Source organism: Corapipo altera, unplaced genomic scaffold (assembly GCF_003945725.1).
Source record: "Corapipo altera isolate COAL_440 unplaced genomic scaffold, ASM394572v1 1, whole genome shotgun sequence".
In the NCBI taxonomy this organism is placed as follows: Eukaryota; Metazoa; Chordata; class Aves; order Passeriformes; family Pipridae; genus Corapipo; species Corapipo altera.
Window position 1 is genome coordinate 33622694 of NW_020884873.1, and position 20599 is coordinate 33643292.

At 41.1% G+C, this 20599-nt stretch overlaps 1 protein-coding gene across 1 annotated transcript in view; it reads right to left on the minus strand.

The window, feature by feature from the left end:
• HMGA2 (high mobility group AT-hook 2) overlaps nt 1–20143 on the minus strand; it is a 120269-nt gene extending 100126 nt beyond the window's left edge. Inside the window, exons 1-4 of the mRNA XM_027665854.1 lie at nt 20092–20143; nt 10644–10922; nt 9180–9411; nt 6406–6492 (exon numbers count right to left, since the gene is read on the minus strand). Coding sequence (XP_027521655.1) covers nt 6406–6492; nt 9180–9290 — 198 coding nt within the window. The 5' untranslated portion in view covers nt 9291–9411; nt 10644–10922; nt 20092–20143. The remainder of the gene's footprint in view (nt 1–6405; nt 6493–9179; nt 9412–10643; nt 10923–20091) is intronic.
• Between the last annotated feature and the right edge of the window lie 456 nt (nt 20144–20599).

Consider the following 20599-nt stretch of genomic DNA (forward strand, 5'->3'; position numbering starts at 1 on the left):
AATCAACTGTGCCATTAAATAAATCACTTGCTGATCAATCTCTGTAACATATACTGTAACCTAATGCTGTGTAAATTGGATCTCTCTAAAAGAGAACCTGAGCTGAGGAACTAGTGGAGGAATCTCTACAAAAAAAACTGCCCTGTGAGTTAAACACAATTACTGTGAAATAAATACCTTGCCAATAAGAAAGCTGTGAAAAATAAAATTCACACTCCTAAAGGGCAAAATTATCACTCAGACTTGTTAAAAGAGTAAACTTGAGCTTTAATCGTTTATACCAGTGTTACATGTAAGGTGAAACCCTCTTATGAGAATACTTGTTAAAGTGCATTTACTATATCCTGTAGCTGTCTATTTCAGAGTTTTGTTTCCTGTAAGTGTTCATTTCTTTATACCTTGTAACATGATGGATGCCAAAAAAAAGATGTGATTTAGTTGTGATAAGCTTTAGCCCCCTGGATCTATGTTTACTTCATGAAACACTGGACATAAATCTTAAAAGAAAATATTGGTTAAAATTGTTCTTAACAAATCAACACCTGACGTGATCAAAGCACTAATGCCATTTATTTTCTTCTGTGTATTACCACATCTGAAGGAAAGATCCTTTTCCAAAACTCTATTAAAACCAAATTATTAAAAAATAATTAACTTTTTGGAAACAAAATCTACTTTGTCTCACAATTAAAGTTCCTACAAACCTGACACAAATTGTAACTTCAACTACAGCACACAATCTAGTTATCTAGTCCCTAGAAAGAGAACATGAGAGATTTCTCTGAATAACTAATCTTTGCTTCCTGCCATAAACTGTCACACAGTGTGGCCACTTGCCAGGAGCAGTGCTGCGCTTTACCACTGAGGAAGGTCCATGTCAGAACTGGCCAGTGTTCCTCCTAGCTAGTTTGGATATCAGTTTGTCAAGTGCTTGGGGACCTTTCAATTGAAAGGCACTAAATTCCTGCTGTATATCACTTCTACCTCATGTTAGAAGAAAAACATTTCCATAGTTTTTATCAAAATTAAATCTTTCCCAGAGGTGAGCTGAGCAAACAGTCGTCAGGCATGCCAGAGATGATGTTTTGGTACAGACCGATTCTGTAAGCAAAAAGCAAGGTTTTCACAGACTAAACTGCAGAAAATGAATGACAAGAACCTCCAAAGTGGATGTTTGTATCTCCTTTCCAAGAAAAGAGAAAGACAAAACATTTCTGGAACAACCAAAAGGAGTAGTGCCAGTACAGTGGTAATGATAAAGTCATGAAGTTTAGGAAAATCCAACTCTTTCCCTCTGGATTGTTTTTTAGTTTGCATTTTCTCCAACAGCACAAGACTGTCTTTTAATTTAAGCACTTGAAGAAATGTTTTACTGCAAATCAGATCAATATTACAATGTTTCTCCATATAAGTTTCAATTAAGAGAAGGAACACATAAGTGCCAAAACATTGCCATTCCTCTGCACAGGTATTTGCATCATTAGAAACATACCAGTCTGTTGGCTCTTTGCTTTAATTAAGTGTTGCCTCTGAAGCTAGGGGCAAATCCAGAGAGAGTACCAGGCCACTCAAAGGTGGAGTTTAGTCAGGGTTTTTTTTAACATTTGGTGCTACACTATGAGGCATGACCTCGCTCCATACAGCTAAGACATGAAATCACCAAACTTAAAGAAGGGTTGGGTATGTTATCAAACACAAAACATATTCCATGAAAAAATATTAAATTTCTTATAAACAATAATATGAATACAACAATTTTGGTATGTCACATTTTAGGAACAGGATTAAATTTATTCTTTATATCCACTTTTAAGAGCATGATCTATATGGGAAATGTTTTTTATTTGTCCCAGGTGAGAAAGATTACCATTGCAGTTACTGCTGTCTGGGAGCGAGCTAACAGTTCCCAGGCAGATTTGCAATCCACCTAAGCCCTGTACCACAGGTCTATCAAACCCTGATTACAAATAGCTTCGGTCAACCCTCGGACTTGACTGCCCATCATCTCTGCCTCCCTGCTGCAAAAATGTGCTGTGCCCAGGCAGAAACTGAGGCTGTACTACTGAAAGCAATTAACAAGACAAGACAAGTATAAATAATTGAATGGCTATAAAGCGCTCTTTTGGGCATCTATCCATTGTCAAGGAAGACCTCAAGTGCAACAGAATCCAAATCTGAACTCTATCCACTTTGCAAAATGATCTGCTGGGATCTCAAACAAAATGTGTCAGAGCTGTAAGTCAGATGAAATAAGCGAGAGTTTGGGAGGAAGATCACCGTTAAACCGTGTCAAAAGACTTGCAAAGAAACATGTTCCTCTCAAAACAACCCCAGTCATTCAGTAAAAAAAAATACTCTTAAAAATACCTTAGGTATTGGCTAAATGCACTTTCCATGTGCTGTTTTATCCACTTTAAGCAAGAATCTTTTGCTTTCACCATCTTGCTCAGAATACCTGATTTTGAGATCTCTTCTTTTTCAGTGCAATAACCATGCTACAATCACTTGATAAATCTGATCGTGTTTTCCCTCTAAAGCTGTAATGATTAGTTTGGTGAAAATGAAGGAAGCACAGAGAAGCCAACTAGATTTTTGTGAATGAATTTAGGGCACAGTTCTGGTCACATGCACTTCTCTGGTTTGGTGGTTTTCTGTTTGTTGTTTTTTTGGTTTTTTTACCTTTGGACTGCTTAACCCAGGGACATGCACTTCTACATACCAAACTCTGGTCATGTTATGTAGAGACTAATGTAGAGACAGTAGCAAGTGTAGTCACACACAGGATCACAAGTTCTCATTTTCAGAAGATGATCTACCAAACTCTGTAGGTATTTTCAGTGAATCTCAGTACATTAATAACTACAACAAAACTCAACATATTTTAACCGAAGGTAAATTTTACCAAAGAGCTCTTACCATTAGATATTCCTGAGATATCCCTTGACAATTTCTCAAAAGACAAAACCATGGTATCTATCACTTCTTTTTTAACCTCACAAATGTGTTTCCTGCTTCCAAGTAGGAGAGTATTTACACCTATACAGTATTTTTGCCAAGCCAAACTACACTAGCTAAAGAAAGAAAAGCCCTTGAAAGGGAAATGTGATGGGCTGGGAACCTAGCTCAGTATAATACATAAAACTCAAATACAGAACACCCAGGAAATTAAAAAGGAAGATCCCCACTAGCATCTTCCTGGAAAACTAGTTGTGCTTTAGGGGGAAAAAAACCCACTTCACGTTTTGCTATTTTTTTTACAAATATTTTAAATTAATAACAGAATAACTTCTTTAAAGACGTAGACTGCAATAACAACCCAATTGTGGGGACTCAAGTACAAAGTGATCAGGAATCTTTTTGTATCTATCTCTTCTCATCTGCTAACACATTCTGTTCCTTCTGTTTGTGAAAATTAAACAATTGAGAAATGGTTTGGTCTTCCATAAAACGCAGTTTACTTTCTGGGTCCAATTTATAGCAGTTAGGCATGTGTGATATGCAATTCTTAAAAAAAAAAAAAGGCATATTACCTAAAATTAGAGTAATTGCCACATTATTAGCTGTTCAGTTAGTTTTGCAACACTCTGTATGCATTGTCAAGTTTCCCATTGCTAATTTCCTACCAAGTACTTTGTTTTCAGATGCCCTAAGGCCAGTTTACTAAGACCAAACATAAGCTCTGAAAGCTTAAAAAAAAAACAAAAACAAAAAAAACCAGAAAAATCCTGTCTACCAAGAAATTTTAAATACACTACATTACCATGATCTCAGGGTAAATTGTCCATCAACTGATTTAAGGGTATTTCCTTTCTGAAGTATAGAAAAACAAAGCCCCAGTTCTGGAGTATTTTTAACTCACTGCCAATGTGCAATACATTTTTAATTGTGATGTGTAATGCTTTGCAAGAGAACACCCAATCAATTAATCATGAGTGCCTTCTTATGGCTGCTCGGTGGGCTCTCCTGGTCAACGTTTATCTAACATGTTGTGAACACTAAAGCATTTCAATGAGCTCCCTTTGAAACACACACTATTCTTTAAAAATTCCAGCAAATTCCAGTTGGGTGTATAGTACACCCAGGTTAAAATGTAGAGGGGCTTAAGCTAAGATAGACAGTTCTCCTTCTCAGAGTTGAGACAGGCTGGAGAAAATCTTAATAAATTTATGTATGCATATGTATGTGTAAATATGTTTAGCACAAAATCAAACATATAGTTCACTCTTTTTAGAGGTGATACCCTCACCACCAAATGAAGCTTTCTTACAGTGCCAAAACATTCCCATGCATATTACTATTAAAAAAACTATTGGAATTAATATTACATTAAAAGATACTTTGAGATGCCTGGTGAGAAGCCAAACCATTTTAGAGAGGGTCAATTATCAATTTGGAAAAAGAGTTAAAATATTTATTTGAAATGGGATCCCAGTTGCTTTCTTCTAGTAAGGCTTTAAAACTGTTTTATGTTTTAGAGGATTTATCAAACATTTATATACTTTATCTACAAACCCAGAAACCAGTAAGAGTTGTAAATTACATACTCCTCAAAGTTTTTTTTATTATAAAAAAAGACGTGGTCTTTGGTCAATTTTTTACACTAGCAACACCCAAAAGGGTTTGCTTTAATTACAGCAGTAACTTGATGCATTCTGAAAATCAAAATGTTATAAGGAAATTGCTCAGTTTGTAAATTAGATTAAGAAAACACAACTATGTACCAGAATCATCTGGAAAACTTTTGACTTGATAAACCTACACATATACGAATGTTTTAAGTTATCTTCCATTTATACTGGTTTCCGAATTACTCATGTAAATGAAACAATGTTAATATTTCTTTTAGAAGAATCTTTTAAAAACACATTTCTATGAATTACTTAAAATCTAATCTTATTACAAATATTTCTCCTAGGAAAGTCAACACTCCTAGGAGTAATATTTAAAATACTAAAGCTCACATTTGGATTTGCTAGACTAATAAAAAAAATGCTCTCTCTCGTCTCAAGAGTGACATTTAAACTATTTCAAAGTACATCTGAGGAACATTTTTACGGTATAAAGAAAAAAACCCCAACATTTTAAGCACATTATCTTGAAGAATGACTTTGACGTATTTTAAATACTTAACTTGTAAAGCATTTTTTAGTAATTCATTAATTTCTTGATAGAATATACTGGGGGTTTTTCCAGCCCAGAAACTAAAGAAAAATTAAAAAATCTGAATTTAAAGAGTTGGAAAATTCACACAAATGTTGAAAACATTTCAGACAAAACAGACATGAAACCACAGTCACCTCCGACTGATTAGATATTTATCAGTAGTTGCTATAGTAATTTATAACACCAAAAACTATGAACTTAATTCTGGTCACTACCATAGGCAAATGAACCATAACTAGATGAGGACACAAATACCTTTGACACAGTTTTTTTCACAGACCTCCTTAAAAGATACTGATACGAGTAAGCTCTACAGTTCACTAACAGATTTTGTAAGCTGTTGTTTCCAATTTAGTACCTATAAATTAGTGCTAACTGCTGTATAACTATCAACACAAACAAATTTCCCATATTTGTTTTCAACTATATACAACTATTTGCCTTCCCTAAAATATTTCCTAGAGAATGGTATTATTTGCCTTGACAGTACAGTTTTTTAATGCTGTGCTTTCCCCAATTCAAATAAAATTAAGTCATTGTATTTGTGATGTAAAGTCCATGCACTAAATACAGTGACTTCAGAGAGCTTCTCCTATAACTAAATGCATTCAGAACCACCAGAATAAAAGTTCGCTCCCATTATCTAGCAGAAGTAGTGGCTCAGAAGACTAATAGCACTTCCAGTAAAAGTCGCTTTGAAACTGATCACTAAACAAGATATAGCAGGCTTTTACTGTAACTCACAGTTTACTTTAGCATCACATTTTAAAGCTGTAAATTTCAGTATATGCACTTATTTCCATCAACACATAATTGGATTTACCTCTAATTAACCTATGTTTGACAAAGCACTCAGCTTTAATACACAGATTTGGTCTGTAGTAGTAACAACTGTAAGTGGGCAAGAAATTAATCTTCCTCTTACAAAAATTTTAATGAAGAAAATAATATCCTTAATATTGATTTCCTTACTAGATACAGGATATCTCAATGGTTTCTCATCCTATACATTATGCTATTTCACTAACCTGTACACTACTCAAAAAGCAAGATGCCCTTATAGGTTCTGTACTTATGGTCTTCATGATAATTCTAGTTTTAAAAATGCAAAATTCATGTTTTATGTAGCTTCCATTATTAAAAGGGTTCCAATCTCACAGTTCACAGCCTAAATTATTGGATTTTTTCCTACCAGCTGATGAAAAAACAGCATTAGTAACTCTTTCCCTTTAATAGCCTCACCTTCTGAGCTGCTTTAGAGGGACTCTTATTTTTGCTTCCTTTGGGTCTTCCTCTTGGTCTTTTAGGAGATGGTTCACCAGTTGGTTCCTAAACACAGGAAAACATGCTATTGTGGCAAAAGGCAACAACTAACCCAGAAGATCTGAAGGATAAACTATAACAGAAGTTGCTTAAAGCATATGAATTAATAGTATAAATAACATAATACTAAAAATGCAACATGAAAAATTAAACAACTCCAGGTAAAAAAAAAAAAACAAACACTTTTGCACAATAAAAGAGTTTTACTTCCCTTATAATCACATAAAAAAACTTTGAAAAGTTTGTATATTCTAATGTAAATTATACGAGGACACACATTTTTTAAAGATAGCTATGATTTCCCTCATATAAGAATGGTTATTCACCAAATAATAGTTACCCATTTAATTGCAATTGCATTTCATAATAGAAAGATAAAATTATAACATGTAGCTTGTAGCAGAAACTTTCTTTGGGAAAAAAGTTAAATACCAGATTACTGTAAAGTAAGCTGAGACTATTTCTCCCTCAAGGCCACAAATATTGGGGAGGGGGAATTTTTGTTCTGTTGTTCTGCAGTCGGCATTATATTCACACCTATTCTAAAAATAACTCATTTGTATTAAAATGCAAATGTAAAACTTTCTTCAAATATGAAAATAGTAAGCCAAAAAAACTCAACCAAAGAAAAATCTGAAACAAAGCCCCAACTCTAAGATGAGTTGACAGGAACACTGATTATTTTAGCTATTTTCTTAACTAGTTCCTTTGCCTGACAGTAAATATCCAGTTCTTAAAACTGGGTATGAATTACTAAGAGTTCGGATTCCAAATATTTATTCAGTGAATCATAAACACTATAAAACTCTTCCAGTCTTAAATATTATACATTTCATTCAGGTTACAGGATGTGGTAAAAGTAATTAAATGCAGTTTGCTAACTTAAACCAGTTTAAACCCCTTCAGCTTTTATAATTCCCAGGTAGGTTTAAGGGGAGGCTGGCGAGAGGACTCCCCAAGTGCTCCAGCTCAGTGGTGAGCCTCGCAAGCACTGCACATCTGGGCTGAGCACGTTGAAGGAGACGCGCTTTTCTTTCACTTCCATACATTCAAATGCTATAGGAGGAAAAAAAATAAAATAAAGAATAAAAAAAAAAAAAAAAAGAAAAGAAAAGAAAATAGACCCCTGGCGCAAGTCCGCAGGGCCGGAGGGTGCCGGCTGCCGAGGCTGAGCGAGGGCAGCCAGAGGGTGAAGCGGGAAGGGGGACAGAGCCCGCAGCCGGTTCGGTGGAGTGTCACCGACGGCAGAGCGAGAAAACTGGGGTCTCCACTTTTATGGCTTTCCAAATAGTACTTTCTGTGCAATTTACAGGACCATATCGGAGCGGGGGATGGGGGGTGGAGGGAAGTAAAGCAGACGGTTTCCCCCGGTTACCGGCTCTGCTCCTCAGCTCCCTCCGTGCTTCGAGCTCCTCGAAGGTTCTCGTGGCAGTGGGGCTGATGCCAAATGAATGGGAGTAAACATGTTTAAAGCCCGCGGAAGCTCCCTTTAAAATGAGCTCCGTGGACAGCCCTACTCCTCAATCGTGACTTCCGAGAGAGGCAGGGAAAAGGCTGCGGGCGGCTTCGCGCTGCTCCCGCCGAGCTGCGGGAATTAATTGGTTGCATCCGCAGGCAAAATCCCCCTTCGGCGGCGCCGCCGGAGGGGCTGCAGAGCGCGGAGGCTCCCGCCGGGCCCCTCACCCCGCGGCGGGGGCTGAGCGCGGCCCGGCAGCTCCAAACGATGCGACAATGGTACTTCGGGAAAGGAAGGGAAGGTGGTGGGGGGGAGAGGGGTGTGGGAATAATGCACGGATCTAGCAACCTTAGCGTGGATTCAGGTCTTGCAAGTCAAAAAGAGAAACCCAGTGCGTCCCTTTCGGGGCCCGGGAGGAGGCTGTGAGCGCGGATGGGAAGGAGCTCCCCGCACCCAGACACCCGACAAGCGTTCCCGTCGCCTCGACCTTCCTGCAAAAGCGCCGAAGCAAAGGCAAAAGGTGTTGCAAAAGCAGGGCAAGCCTCCTCCGGCTACTTCCCCCACCTCCATCGACAACGGGGGCACCTCTGCATACGATGACGGGGCGAGGGAGGGAGATGAGGAAGGGGGGAAAGCCGGGGGGCGGGGGGGGAGGCGAAAAAACCTATGCGACTTTCTAGACACCCTCCTCTCCCCCCAGCCCCAGGATCTAGGGGCAGTCAGGGGCTGGGCTGGTCAAGATCGGAGGCGGCAGCAGCGCCCGGTGGGACCCGACACACGCACATGCACGCACACACACACACGCACGGACTGAGCTATTGCGAGGGCTGAGAGAGAAGGGACAGGAGAGCCCCGTTCCTTGCTCCTCGCTTTCGCAATTTCAAAATCAGCTCGAAATGACCCAGCGAACGCTGGTTGGTCGGAGCCGTGCTGCTCCATGTTCCCCATTTACATTGAAAAGCCCCAGCTCGCTCCCTGCACAATAGTGAAAGTCCCGAGGAGGCTCCGAGGCTCAGCCACGAGCAGGCAGCGCCTCGCCGCTTCGGGCCCCAGGGTCTCCCCACCAGAGCGCCCGGCGGAGCCCCTCGCTACGCCTCTGCACCACCTCGCCGGGAAGCAGCACACAACAAAGCCCCCCACCCCGTCGCCAGGACTGCTTCATTTGCAGCACAATACGTACATGTACATGCCTACAACACTACAGATCTACGTCTCTACGTATTTATACGATACTGACTTCTGTTTGTTTCCTGGGTCTGCCTCGTCCTCTCTTCTGAAGCTCTGCGGTTGCAGGTTGATCTTGGGCAGCAGTGGAAGGCTGACCGGGTCCCTCACCTTGTGCACTCATCGTGATTTCTGCTGCTCAGCCTGAAACCAGTCTCTCCAAAGCACCTTGGAAGGGGAGGAATCAAAACGAGCTCTTGCTGCTTTTGCTGCTCGCTGCCACCACCACACCGGACGTCCTGGTGCTGCCAAAAAGGAGAAGAGAAGGGGAGAAGGAGGAGGAGGAGGAGGTGATGGTGGTAGTGGTGCTGGTGGTGGTGGAAGAGGAGGGGGAATTAATCTCTCTTACAATTTAGGAATGATTAGTAACATGAAGCAATTCAAAAGAGGGGAGGAAAAAAAAAAAAAGAAGAAAAGGCAGAGTAAGTTGCAACCCTGGAAATAGAAGGAGAGAGGGAAATACTCCGAGGGTAGTCGGGAGCAAACCAAGAAGGGGGGAAAAAATCCTACAAATTGAAAGCAAGTGGTGGCTATCGCGCTTAGATCGGATCAGGACAAATTAAGATAAGACACACTGAAAATGGACTGAGAACACTGCACAATCTTGCCAAAAGCATGCACCCTGGGAAGATGGGGATTTCGGCAGCAGCAGGAGCAGCGCGCAAAAGGAGCGATCACTTAAAAAATAATAATAAAACGATTTGGGAGATTGGGAGGAAAAAAAAGGGGGGGGGCGGTCCTGAGTTCGTGTCTGTGATGCGAGTTGCTGAGACTGGAAATATTATTATGCGAGTCCTGCCCACGGACTAAACTAGGATGAGGGTTAAGAGAAAAAAAAAAAGAAGGAAAAGAAAAGCCACTTTTACCCGTGGGTGGAAAAACCAGGAGGGGGCTGTGCGGGAAAAAAAAAAAAAAAAAAAAAAAAAGGAGGAGGCAGAGCGAAAACCCGGCGATGGGGGCCTGGCGGCCGGCCAGATAAAACACGAGCAGCACGGCAGCCGGGGCAGCGGCGGCAGAACGCGCCGCCGCCTCACGTGTCCCGCACCGGCCTGGCCGCGCCGCCACGGCAGGTTTAAAGGGCCAGCCCGGGGTCCCGGCGCGGGGGGGTTCTGCCGCCCCGCACACACCGCACACACCGCACACACCGCACACACCGCACACACCGCACACACCGCGGCCGCCGCTGCACGTGGGGCCCCGCGGAACAAAGGCGGCCGCGCCGGGGACGGCCCGGGGACGGGCCCGCCGGGCTCGGCCCCGGGCAGCGGGGCCCCCTCCCGCCGGTGCGGAGGCCAGGAAGGCGCTGCTATTGCGGCACAGGCTCGGCGCCTCCCGAGACGGCCGCGCCGGGGTAAGATGTGGGCGGTGTAACCCGACAGCGGGTCGGACGGGTGACGGCACGGGGAATGACCTCTTGCGGAGTGCCCTGCCCCATAAGTAGTTTTTCCCATAAGCACGGCGGGGCTGCAGGCGGTACCTCTTCACAGACGCGGTAAGCAGGGTGTCCAGCAGCCCTCTCTCTCCGCCGGTGTTAGGTCCTCTCCCGTGCAAGCCATGCGTAGGCGCCCCTTCTCTGTGGCATAAGCAGACGGCCACAAAGGCCAGGGAGGACCACGCTGTCTGTGCGTCTCCCAAAGAAAACGCTCGGACCTGGGCTTCATGGGCACCTTGGGCATTTCCTCCAGTCCCATACCTCCCTCAAGGTCAGATCGCATCCTTCCTCCCCTACTCAGAGGTGGACGAGCACAGGAGAGTCCTCAGAAGGAAATAAAAAGTTGCATTATCGTATATAGTACTGAAGAGGGCAGAGATACTGCTGCAACGCTCCTTGTACTGGCTATCGAAATACAGCCAGTTGTCTTGATACCTTATAAATTCTTAAGTCTATAAATAAATAACATACTCAGGTAAAAAGTTATTACAGTAAAACATACGCAGTCATTGACCAGCAAGGGCTGTGCTGAGGAAACAGCTATTTTCTGAGGAATAGAAAAAGTACACTACAGACAGATGGGCTAAAGAAAGAGTAATCCTAGAATACTTCTTAAGGCTGAAAATATTCCCAAAGTGTTCTTAATCCAATCATAAGGCTCCCAAAGCCTGCTTCCCTCCCATCCCCAAAAGCAACCAGCTATGGAAGATAGACACAGTCCACCTGTTAAATGTAATAACTATAAGAAAAGTCTTGTAGTCCCAACTACACTTTGTACAATACTCAGTTACCATCACACCATGAAGCAATCCACAGGGCCCTACATCTATTCTGGATATCAAATGATAAGCTGCTGTATGAGATCAGGATTCCAAGCGGAGGCTGTGAAATCTATAGTTTAAAGTGTAGCAGCACATAACTTCTTTAACATCTATTAATCTCTTTAAAGCATATTCATGTATCCATTTCTCTGAAAGAAAGTGGTACATGAAATTGGTAAAAGTCTGTAGCCCCAAAATGACCATCTCCACACAGTCATCCTATATGGGCTATTAATAGTTCTACTAGTCTTCCTTTCAGTAGTTTTAGTAACTATACTGTAGTCCGAAGATTTTTTACATACAGTTATAAGCAAATAATCTTCATATGGAAGCAGTGTTCCTAAACTCACTGTTTGAAAGCTGCTCCAGACAAAAAAGGTCTTGACGCTTGCACTGTGCCCAGCACAAGAGTTTGGGTCTTTCTACAATCTGCCAGCAGATGCACCATCATAAGAATTAGTATCCAAGATCTAAACCATGATGGGTCTTTCATTTATTTGAATTGTCCTGATTACCTCCTTAACTAAAAGTCCTTAGATTATAGACCAATGTGATACTCCTGATGGCAGCTTTGGAGATACAAAGCTGCCTAGACTAATAAAAAAACTTGGTTTCACGTTATGTATATTCTGAGTATCTTAACAGAGGTAAACAACATGATATCCAGAACCCAGAAAGCCCGGCTTCCTCAAGTGGCTGGTAGAAGCTGAGGAGCCAGAAACAGCTCTTGGTTTTATCCCAGGTTCTTTTCCAAAAGAGATGTGGTAGCTGTTCCCTTCACTGTTCCAATCTATTTTTTGACAGTATAAGTATATTTGCACTATATTCCGTGCAAACACCAGTGAATACAACTGTATAATTAATTTGAGGGAATCCTGCAAAGTCAGTGGAGTAGAGATGACCTACTTTCCACCAGCTTTGGTCTGAGATTTAAGTTTTGGTCTATCAACAAAAGTATTAATTGTCGGTGCTTTTTTTTTCTTTTCCACCCCAAAAGCATTCATAATAAGATAGGAAATTTATAGGCATAAAATAAGGCCTGGTTTCACTCTCCATGAGTTTAAAAACTCAGGAAATTTCCAAAGAAATTAGAGGAACTTCCTAGAAAATTAAGAAGACAGTGAAAAATAAGGTGCAGATTTTGTTACCTAGCCCAGAACACTGGGAGGCCATTTGTTATTCTGTAGTCAGTGTGGTGGCTTGTAGAGGGTTAATTGTCTCTGTTCTGAGACGATTTTTACAATTGTGCATTCTAACAGCAGCAATAATATTTTGCATCAGAACAAAGAACCCAACATTGCACGAATGCAATCTTTTAGGAAGACAGAAAATTACAGGTTAAATAGGCCTTGGAGCTTATACATAGCACCAGTAAATGTCTTTCCTTGCTCACTTCTTCATCACCTCCTTTCTCAAAAGTCCGTGGAGGCCGAAGAATCACAGCCTATAAATCAATAGGCTCGTGCTGTGCATGGTCATGGGGAGATGTCACCTATAGATAGCAACCTAACATAACCCATATATAAGTATAACTAATTTCCACTAGTGGAATTCTGTGGGCTTAAATGGTCTCAACTGGCAGTTCTTTACACAAGGAGAGAACATTTTTTTTCCAAGTTATAACATTTCCCTGAAGGTCTGTGATGCAGACTGTGTGATAGAAAGTTTGTCAGCAACTTTACAGTGCTTGCTCACCATGTGTGTAAGAGTGCAAAGAGTCATGGCACCTCTTTCTTCTGCTCAAGGAGGTCATGTTTTCTCCACCCTAGTTCTCATGGAGTATAAGCTACTCAAAAGTGGTAGTGATAGTAAGTTTAAGACCTTAGCTCAGGAAGAGCAGCAATATTTTAACTTTGAAAGGTCTCTGGCCACGGTGGGAGAGCAGATGGTAAAATTAACAAGGATTTTTCTGCTCATTTCCTCAGTTCTTCAAGGAGCTTACAGCTCTACACTGCCTCAGAAAGCCTTGGTCTACCAGTGCTAGAGATTGCCATGTCTAGAGGGGTTGTATATCAGTTGGGTATTTCACTTTTGTGGCCAACCAGAGCAACCAAAGATATTTGTGTACTCAAAGGCTACACTGGGTACTCAGCGAGCTGGGAATCCTAATACTCTGCTTCTAGAGAAACAGTCCTCACAGGAGAAGTACATTTTGCAAACATTGTCTGTATTTCTGGGAAAAGTTAACTTTTGTTTTCCCTTGTTCTTTTTGAATTGGCTCCCTCTGGTCTTTGGGGATGCAAGACAGAAGAGAGAGGAAACTTGAGTGCACCTATCAGATGGGCCAAGGTGAATCACCACTCTTCCACTCTTTTCATCTAGCTGGTGGGACCAACAGCGGTCTGCTTTGTAATCAGCAACCTGGAGATGGCTGGGAGAATGCTTTAGGGAAGCATGACTGTGACTGACAAACAAGACCCAGAGACGAACATTAAGGCTCACTCTCAGGCCTTGCCTGCACTGGGGAATTTTCTTCCCTCCTCCATATTCCCACCACTGCCAATATGAATGCAGCTGCACAATTGTTAGAGATGTTGGGAGGCATAATATATGAGTTTTCATCTAGTCAGACATTTGCAGCACTGTGTCAATTAACCCTCCTCAGAGCAGGGTTAACTGATACAGTGCTGAAAATGGCTGCTGGAGCTGAAAGCTGTTTATACTAAGGTTCCCATTGTTGCTAACTCTGGTGCAGCTGCAGTGGAATAGGCCCACATGGGATTATTTGTTAACAATTCTCCAACCTAAAAGCTACTTCAAAATGCAACACAGCCACCTTATGGGCCAAAACATGCTTCCACTGCACCTCAACAGCTATACATGTAGGCAGTCACCATTCATAATGGGATTTCTTTCAGTCCAGAAGTTACTTTTTGCATTTCTATATGAAATACTCAGTACTTCATCTCAGCAAATCGGTGTTCCTGTCCACTCCATAGAACTGCCTCTGCTCATTAGTTCTCACTAGCTCTGGGCTTGAAGATGTGTCTTGAAAGAGCCAATTTTCTGGTAGTGTCTTTTCATTGATTCATACATTCATTAATTCAAAATAAAATTTGCCCTTTCACTCACAGAATCTTTGAATTTGTTTTTGGTTTTAATTTCTTAATGCAGATTCAGTTCTTTAATTTATGGCTATAGTTTCTTGTTCACTAGCAATTTTGCTTTTTTATTGTTAACAAGTAAAACCTGATTTATACAGAATAGCACCATGAAGACTCTAGCTGATTTCTGATAAAGTTCTATTTTGAATGAGCAGAGTTGGCAGAATCAGTCCCAAGTGTTTCCATGTGCTTTAGGAAGCAGTTGTGAAACAGGCTGCTGAAGTGGGTATTTCACCTTCTGCTGAGTAAGACTAATACTTCTAAAAAGCCTCTCTCTGTCCTTCTCCCATATCCATGTCTAACACTAACTAAAACAAGAAAGTGTTGTTTGGCATTTGTTGCACTTTTGAACAACTATTTATCAGACAGATGCTGGCAGTCAGGTTTTTTAAGTGCAATCTGCAAGTGTGAAAATGTTGAAGTCCAGGCTCAGCAAAAATCTCAGTAAAACTCTAGCTCACTAAAACCCTTGATTAATGACAAGCAGGTTTCAGTTCATGCACAGCATTATATGCAAATATAGAACACAGCTATTTGCAGAATTCTGGGCAACTGCCTATGCCTGTGAATATCTACAGAGGCTCAACATATCTGCCCAGGGAAATGGCAAAGGGGCAGACACAGAGGAGATGTAATCCACAGCCTCCTAGCTGAAAAAGTGAGCAGTAGAGCTCAGCTTAGGGCACTGAGATGTTGAGCAAAAACTGATTTGGCAGAAACTTGGATACAGCTGGATATTTTGAGAAAGGGGAACGGAAGTGGCTCACTCTTCCTTCATCCCTGATACTGCTGTGGTGACTTGTTTTTCCCTCCCAGAGATCCCTTTGGGCAAAGGAACTGGGCACAGTAACTGAGCAGCCTGCAAAGCAGGTGTGACAGCTGTCTGTGGAGGGAAAGAGCAGCAACATATGACTACCCCTTTAGCTCATATTGAGCTGTGGGGATGCATGATAAGATTCATAGGTCACAGTTGTCATACAACTTGGCAAACATATTTATAATATGTTTATAATATGCTTAAATGGTTTTCATTAATTCCTGAAAGGTTCTTACAAAAATGCTAAGCAACTCCCATCCAAAATCCCAGTGGAATTAGATTTCTCCTCTCCCATAGCCCCTTTCCTTTTCCCTTCAGTATTAGGCTCAGTATCTTGCACATGGTTTTATATGAAATTCAGTGATTAAAAGTACTTAAGACTGGCTCATTTTTCTCTGCAATGAATTCAGTTATTTCCTTTTTATACTTTCCAGAATTTACTATACCATATCTAAGTATTGGCTGCAGTCCACATGTTTTAGATCATTCTCTATAATAGTCCTGTTGTTATAGAATCCTTTGTGTGTGTGTGAGAACGAGAGAACATGCATATGTGTTGGAAGCAAGGCAGGGTGCATATAATTGTTTGGAGAGAGAAATCAGGGTATATCAATTCCATAAGGGATTTCTGAACTGATAACATGAAAGTGATAAAAATAGTGAGCACTGAAATTATAGACCTTCACTTCATTGCCTTGTATATGTGATAAATAATACTTCTTATCCCAACATGTTACTCTACTATATATATTCTAACAATAAAATTACTCATTCACCTTTTGTTGCTATATAATTTTAAGGATCAGATTTATTGTTGCCACATGTCCTTATTTTTACTTGTATTCTAAATGTAGATCCTTTGACCTGAGTTGTACATGTTAGTCAGTGGTAAGCTACATGAAGATGAAACTAAGGGAGCAGTGGAAAGTCCTTACTCATTATACCAAAAGCTCATTATCTGCTGAAGACAGAGAACATATACATGTAGGGTAAATTAGCGATACAGGGGGAAAGCAGAATTTGATGCTTCATTTGACAAATCATAAGCTTTAACCAAAACAAATAAAAAACTCAGCTCACAGTGTCATAATGTATGGACAGAGCTCATGAAAATGTAACTGAGAAGTGCCTTTCTACTCCCAGGACAAAATGAAATTAGTAGCCCTGTTGCCGTGGGCACCTTTGACTCTTGCCTGTGACTCCACACATAGAGGATGCATTTAAGTGGCAAATGGACAGCATCAATCTACTGCATGTTTATTCCCTACATGGACTGATTTTTGTGCCCAGCAAGTGTGCCTTAGCCTTCCAGATAAATCAGATCACACTCACAGCAGGTTGGGTGTCCTCACAGTTGCATGTATGGAGTCACAAGAGCATGGCAAATTTGCTCCCAAATTTCTTTAAATTTCTCATTGCGGACAAGTGCTAAGACAGTCTGTCGGTGCTGTAAATTTAGACCTCTTTCCCATGTGGAGAAGTTCTCAACCCCCCAGAACAGAAAAGATGCAAAACCCCCTACACTAGCTACTCCACTCTTGTCCCATTCTGTAGGGCCGTGAGTTGGAGATTAGGCAGGTAGAGGGCTGAGTGGATATCATTTTGTGGAATGAATTTCACCCAAAAAGAGTATACTTAGTTTCTATATTTTTTTTTTTGCCCCACAAGCTAAGATAAATTTCTGCTTTGGTCCACTAACAATACTTGTATTTTTAATCAGAATTATTTTGTACTATATTTTCTTTGGAAATAACAGTAGTACAGTTTATGTGAAATACAAACAAATGAGGGAACGATTTTTACCTAAATGTATGAACAGCATTTTGCAATTTGTCATTGTGATATATTTATCTTTTGAACTTTAAGTGAGCTCAGCTGAAAAAAATGCTTTTCTTCATCACATGACTGGAAAATATATTACACCAGAGAAGTATATCGCTGTTTCAGTTTAGAAGTTAGTGGCTAATTATAATTTTCCACTATACTTACTTTCACAAAGTATGGAGTAAATTATTTACATTACAGTAAATTCTTAGTACATATTCCAAAAGGTGGTAAAATTGGCATTCTTGCTCAAATTAATGGATATTTTGTGAATGAGCATTAAAGCTAAGACCCTTAAGATCTTGTGTTGCCTGCTGAAGCCTTAAACCCACTGTAATATGGCTAGAACAAAACAAATTTGTTGAAAAAATGAACTCAGAAGGAAGGAAAAGAAACTGGTATGGAGCAGAAAGACACACACTGGCCAATGGAGTGACGACAGTTTAAGCAGCTGAAGATTTGGGTCTGCTGTCTGTTTTGACACCCATCCCCTTCCAGAGGCACAGTGTATGCTAGCCACTGTGCGTAGTCTTTCTAATCAAAACTTTGCACAAACCCAGAGGTGCCTATGTTTTCCAACGAGGCATGGTGCATCACTGATTGCAGTGGCAGCGGGAGCAGAACAGTGCAGGAACTCCATGCCCAGGCTCCCCAGCTGTGCTGGCTTCCCCACACCCCTGCACAATTCAGTCAGTCCCTGCTTCAGCAGGTTGAGCTACCTTAGCAAACAGGGCTGCCAGGAGCAAGCTGTGGCCCCAGCAGCAGAACCCTTCAGCCTGTGCCTTGCTGCCTCACTTTCCCTGGACGTCTTGGGAACCAGGAGAGCTGGCTGCACACTGGACGAGCGTTCCCAGCAATGGCAGCTGCTCCCAGCCGCCATTTTGCCCAGGGGTCATTTGCTTGTCACATCCCAGACATTTAGCCCCCATGTGATGGGAGAGCAGCCAAGCAGCCATCAGGAAAGGCTGGGGCCGGGTGGGAGCTGTGGCTGCTGCCAAAACAATTCATCTGACACACAGCCTGCTCCTTACATGCTCCAGCACTGTACCCAGGGAAGAAGGCTATGGGAACAGGCTGTGAGCCTGATAAATTGTCCCACCTGCCACAAAAGCTGGCATTCCATAGGGTGAGCATGTGTTTCCTACAGTGTACAGTCATCATGTCTCAAATTGTTGTGTTTCTTTGATAATTAGGTTGCTTTTTGACTATTTTCCCTGTGTGCATATATGGAGTGCAAAGGAGGGTCCAGGTCTTATAGCATCAGTTGGGAGTTCAGGAAACAGACAACTCCTCTTCATTCCTGACTGACCTTGGGCAAACTGCGTACACACAATTCCTTGGAGGTGTTTGGATGTCTACCTCACACTGAGCCAAGCAAGTCTGTGCCCTACCAGGAAAACGCAGATGTGAGTATTCCCTATATTCCAGGGCCATTATGAAAGACATTTCTGGTCTAAAAAAAAACTAAGGTGATGGCAGACATTCAAAAATCATATATATGAGAGAGTAGTGCAAACACTGAAGAAAAGCTGCATGGCATAGAAACATTTTTAGATGTTTTAAGTTGGGGCTCAGAACTGGTAAAAAGAGGTTTAACAAATCTTAATACTTAAAAGTCTGTTTGAAAACATTCCTAGACTTTTTTTTTTTTGAATAATGACATTAGCAAGAGTCCATTATATAATCACAAGAAAATTAAAACTCTCCAGGGCATAATCTTAGCTGTGTAATTAACAGAGGTGGTTAGAAGTACAAAGTGAACCTGAAGCAAAACTTGTTCCATAACCACACCTCATTGTGTTTTTCTGCCTAAGTCTGTCATAAATGGAGATATTTATTACACATCGGCAATTTAAAGTATGTATTACATGCAGTGTTATATTTTATTTAGTTTTAAAAATTTAAAAACACATGATGACAATCTGTGTTACTATTTAAACATGCCTGAGGGGCCAGGGCTGCACATTCACTTTGTGCTTTAGGTTATATTACAGTTCATTCACTCCAAAGTTAGAATCATTTACAGAAGTATATTGTGTAATTAGTGTGCCTAATTTCAGTCCATGGAGTTTCACTGGTGTGAAAGAACAATCAAGCCTGTATTTTCATTCATATTTATTAGACTAAACTTTGTAGTCTGTCCTTAGAGCATCATTCCCTCCTCTGCTTTCAACAGCAAATGGCACTAAAATCTCCAGAACTTCACAAAGCAAAAGCAGTTATTCACTGTCCTTGTGATTTTTTTTTCTTTGATTCAGTATTGACTCAAATGGATAGGCAGAAATGGCAAGAGATGGTGCACCCATTATATGCTTCTTAATTCTGTCTTCTTTAGGTTTGCTTTCCTAAACAGACTACCCTCTTGGACTAGCTCCAGGGCTGGTTTTGAAGAAATCTTTCACAGAAAAGCTTTCACAAAAAATCATCTTGACCAGGATCTGCATGGAATGAAGTCCCACTCTAAGCATATGGGTTATTTCCAGAAGATCCTGAGGAATTCGCTTGGCCAATGAGGAAAAACAAATGAAGTTTCTTCCATGCAAGAACTCTGATGAAGAAAAATGCCACCTACTAGTCAGCTTTTCTTTGTAAGCTGTTTATCCAAAGTCAATCTCTATCACAGTTTTTTGGTTATCACATTCTATTAACTGTGTGTTAGGGTAGGACAAATTTATATCTTACATATCTAAGATATATATCTGCATCATGAACAACTGATATTCCTATGTTTTGGCAAAGAATCTTAACCTTTAATACCAGCCCTGTCAGACTTTTCTGTAGTGTTTCATAGTATGGATCACCTGGGAGCCCTGACTGATTTCTAAAAAGCTGCAGTAGCAAATATGAATGCTCCAAAATAAATCAGGACCATACCTTCAGACTAAATTCAGGGAACTATGAAGTCCAGTAGCACCTTCAGTGCTTACCTGAGAAGTCTTTGAAAGTTTAGTCTCTGCCTGACCAGTCAATGTGCAAGACCTAGCAAGAGCGAAAGAGAAAAATGCTAGCAGTTCATGAAGCCTGTCTGTCTCTATGCTTCTCATCAAATATAAGCAGAAGAATCACCCATATTCCTCAGAAGAAAAAAAAAAAATTAAACACTATCTGAGCTTAACAGGAAAAGATGAAGATGCCTCCACTGGCAGAAAAGCTGCAGTGGGATCTCAGCAGTCCTCTATTTCACCACCCCTTAGAGTATTCTCAGGCTGGTCAGGCAGTAAACACACATATAGCATAGAATCAGAGCATACGTATATACTCTCTTGACCATTTGATTGTCAGGGCCAAGCACACAGACATGTAAGGGACAGAGGATATTGAGGGAGAGGGAACAGAAGAGGGAAGGGACTACATCTGTGGTCACAGATGCTGAAAAGGGCATATCAAGCATAATGCAGAAAATTGTGTCATTTATCCCACTTATGAGACTACTTG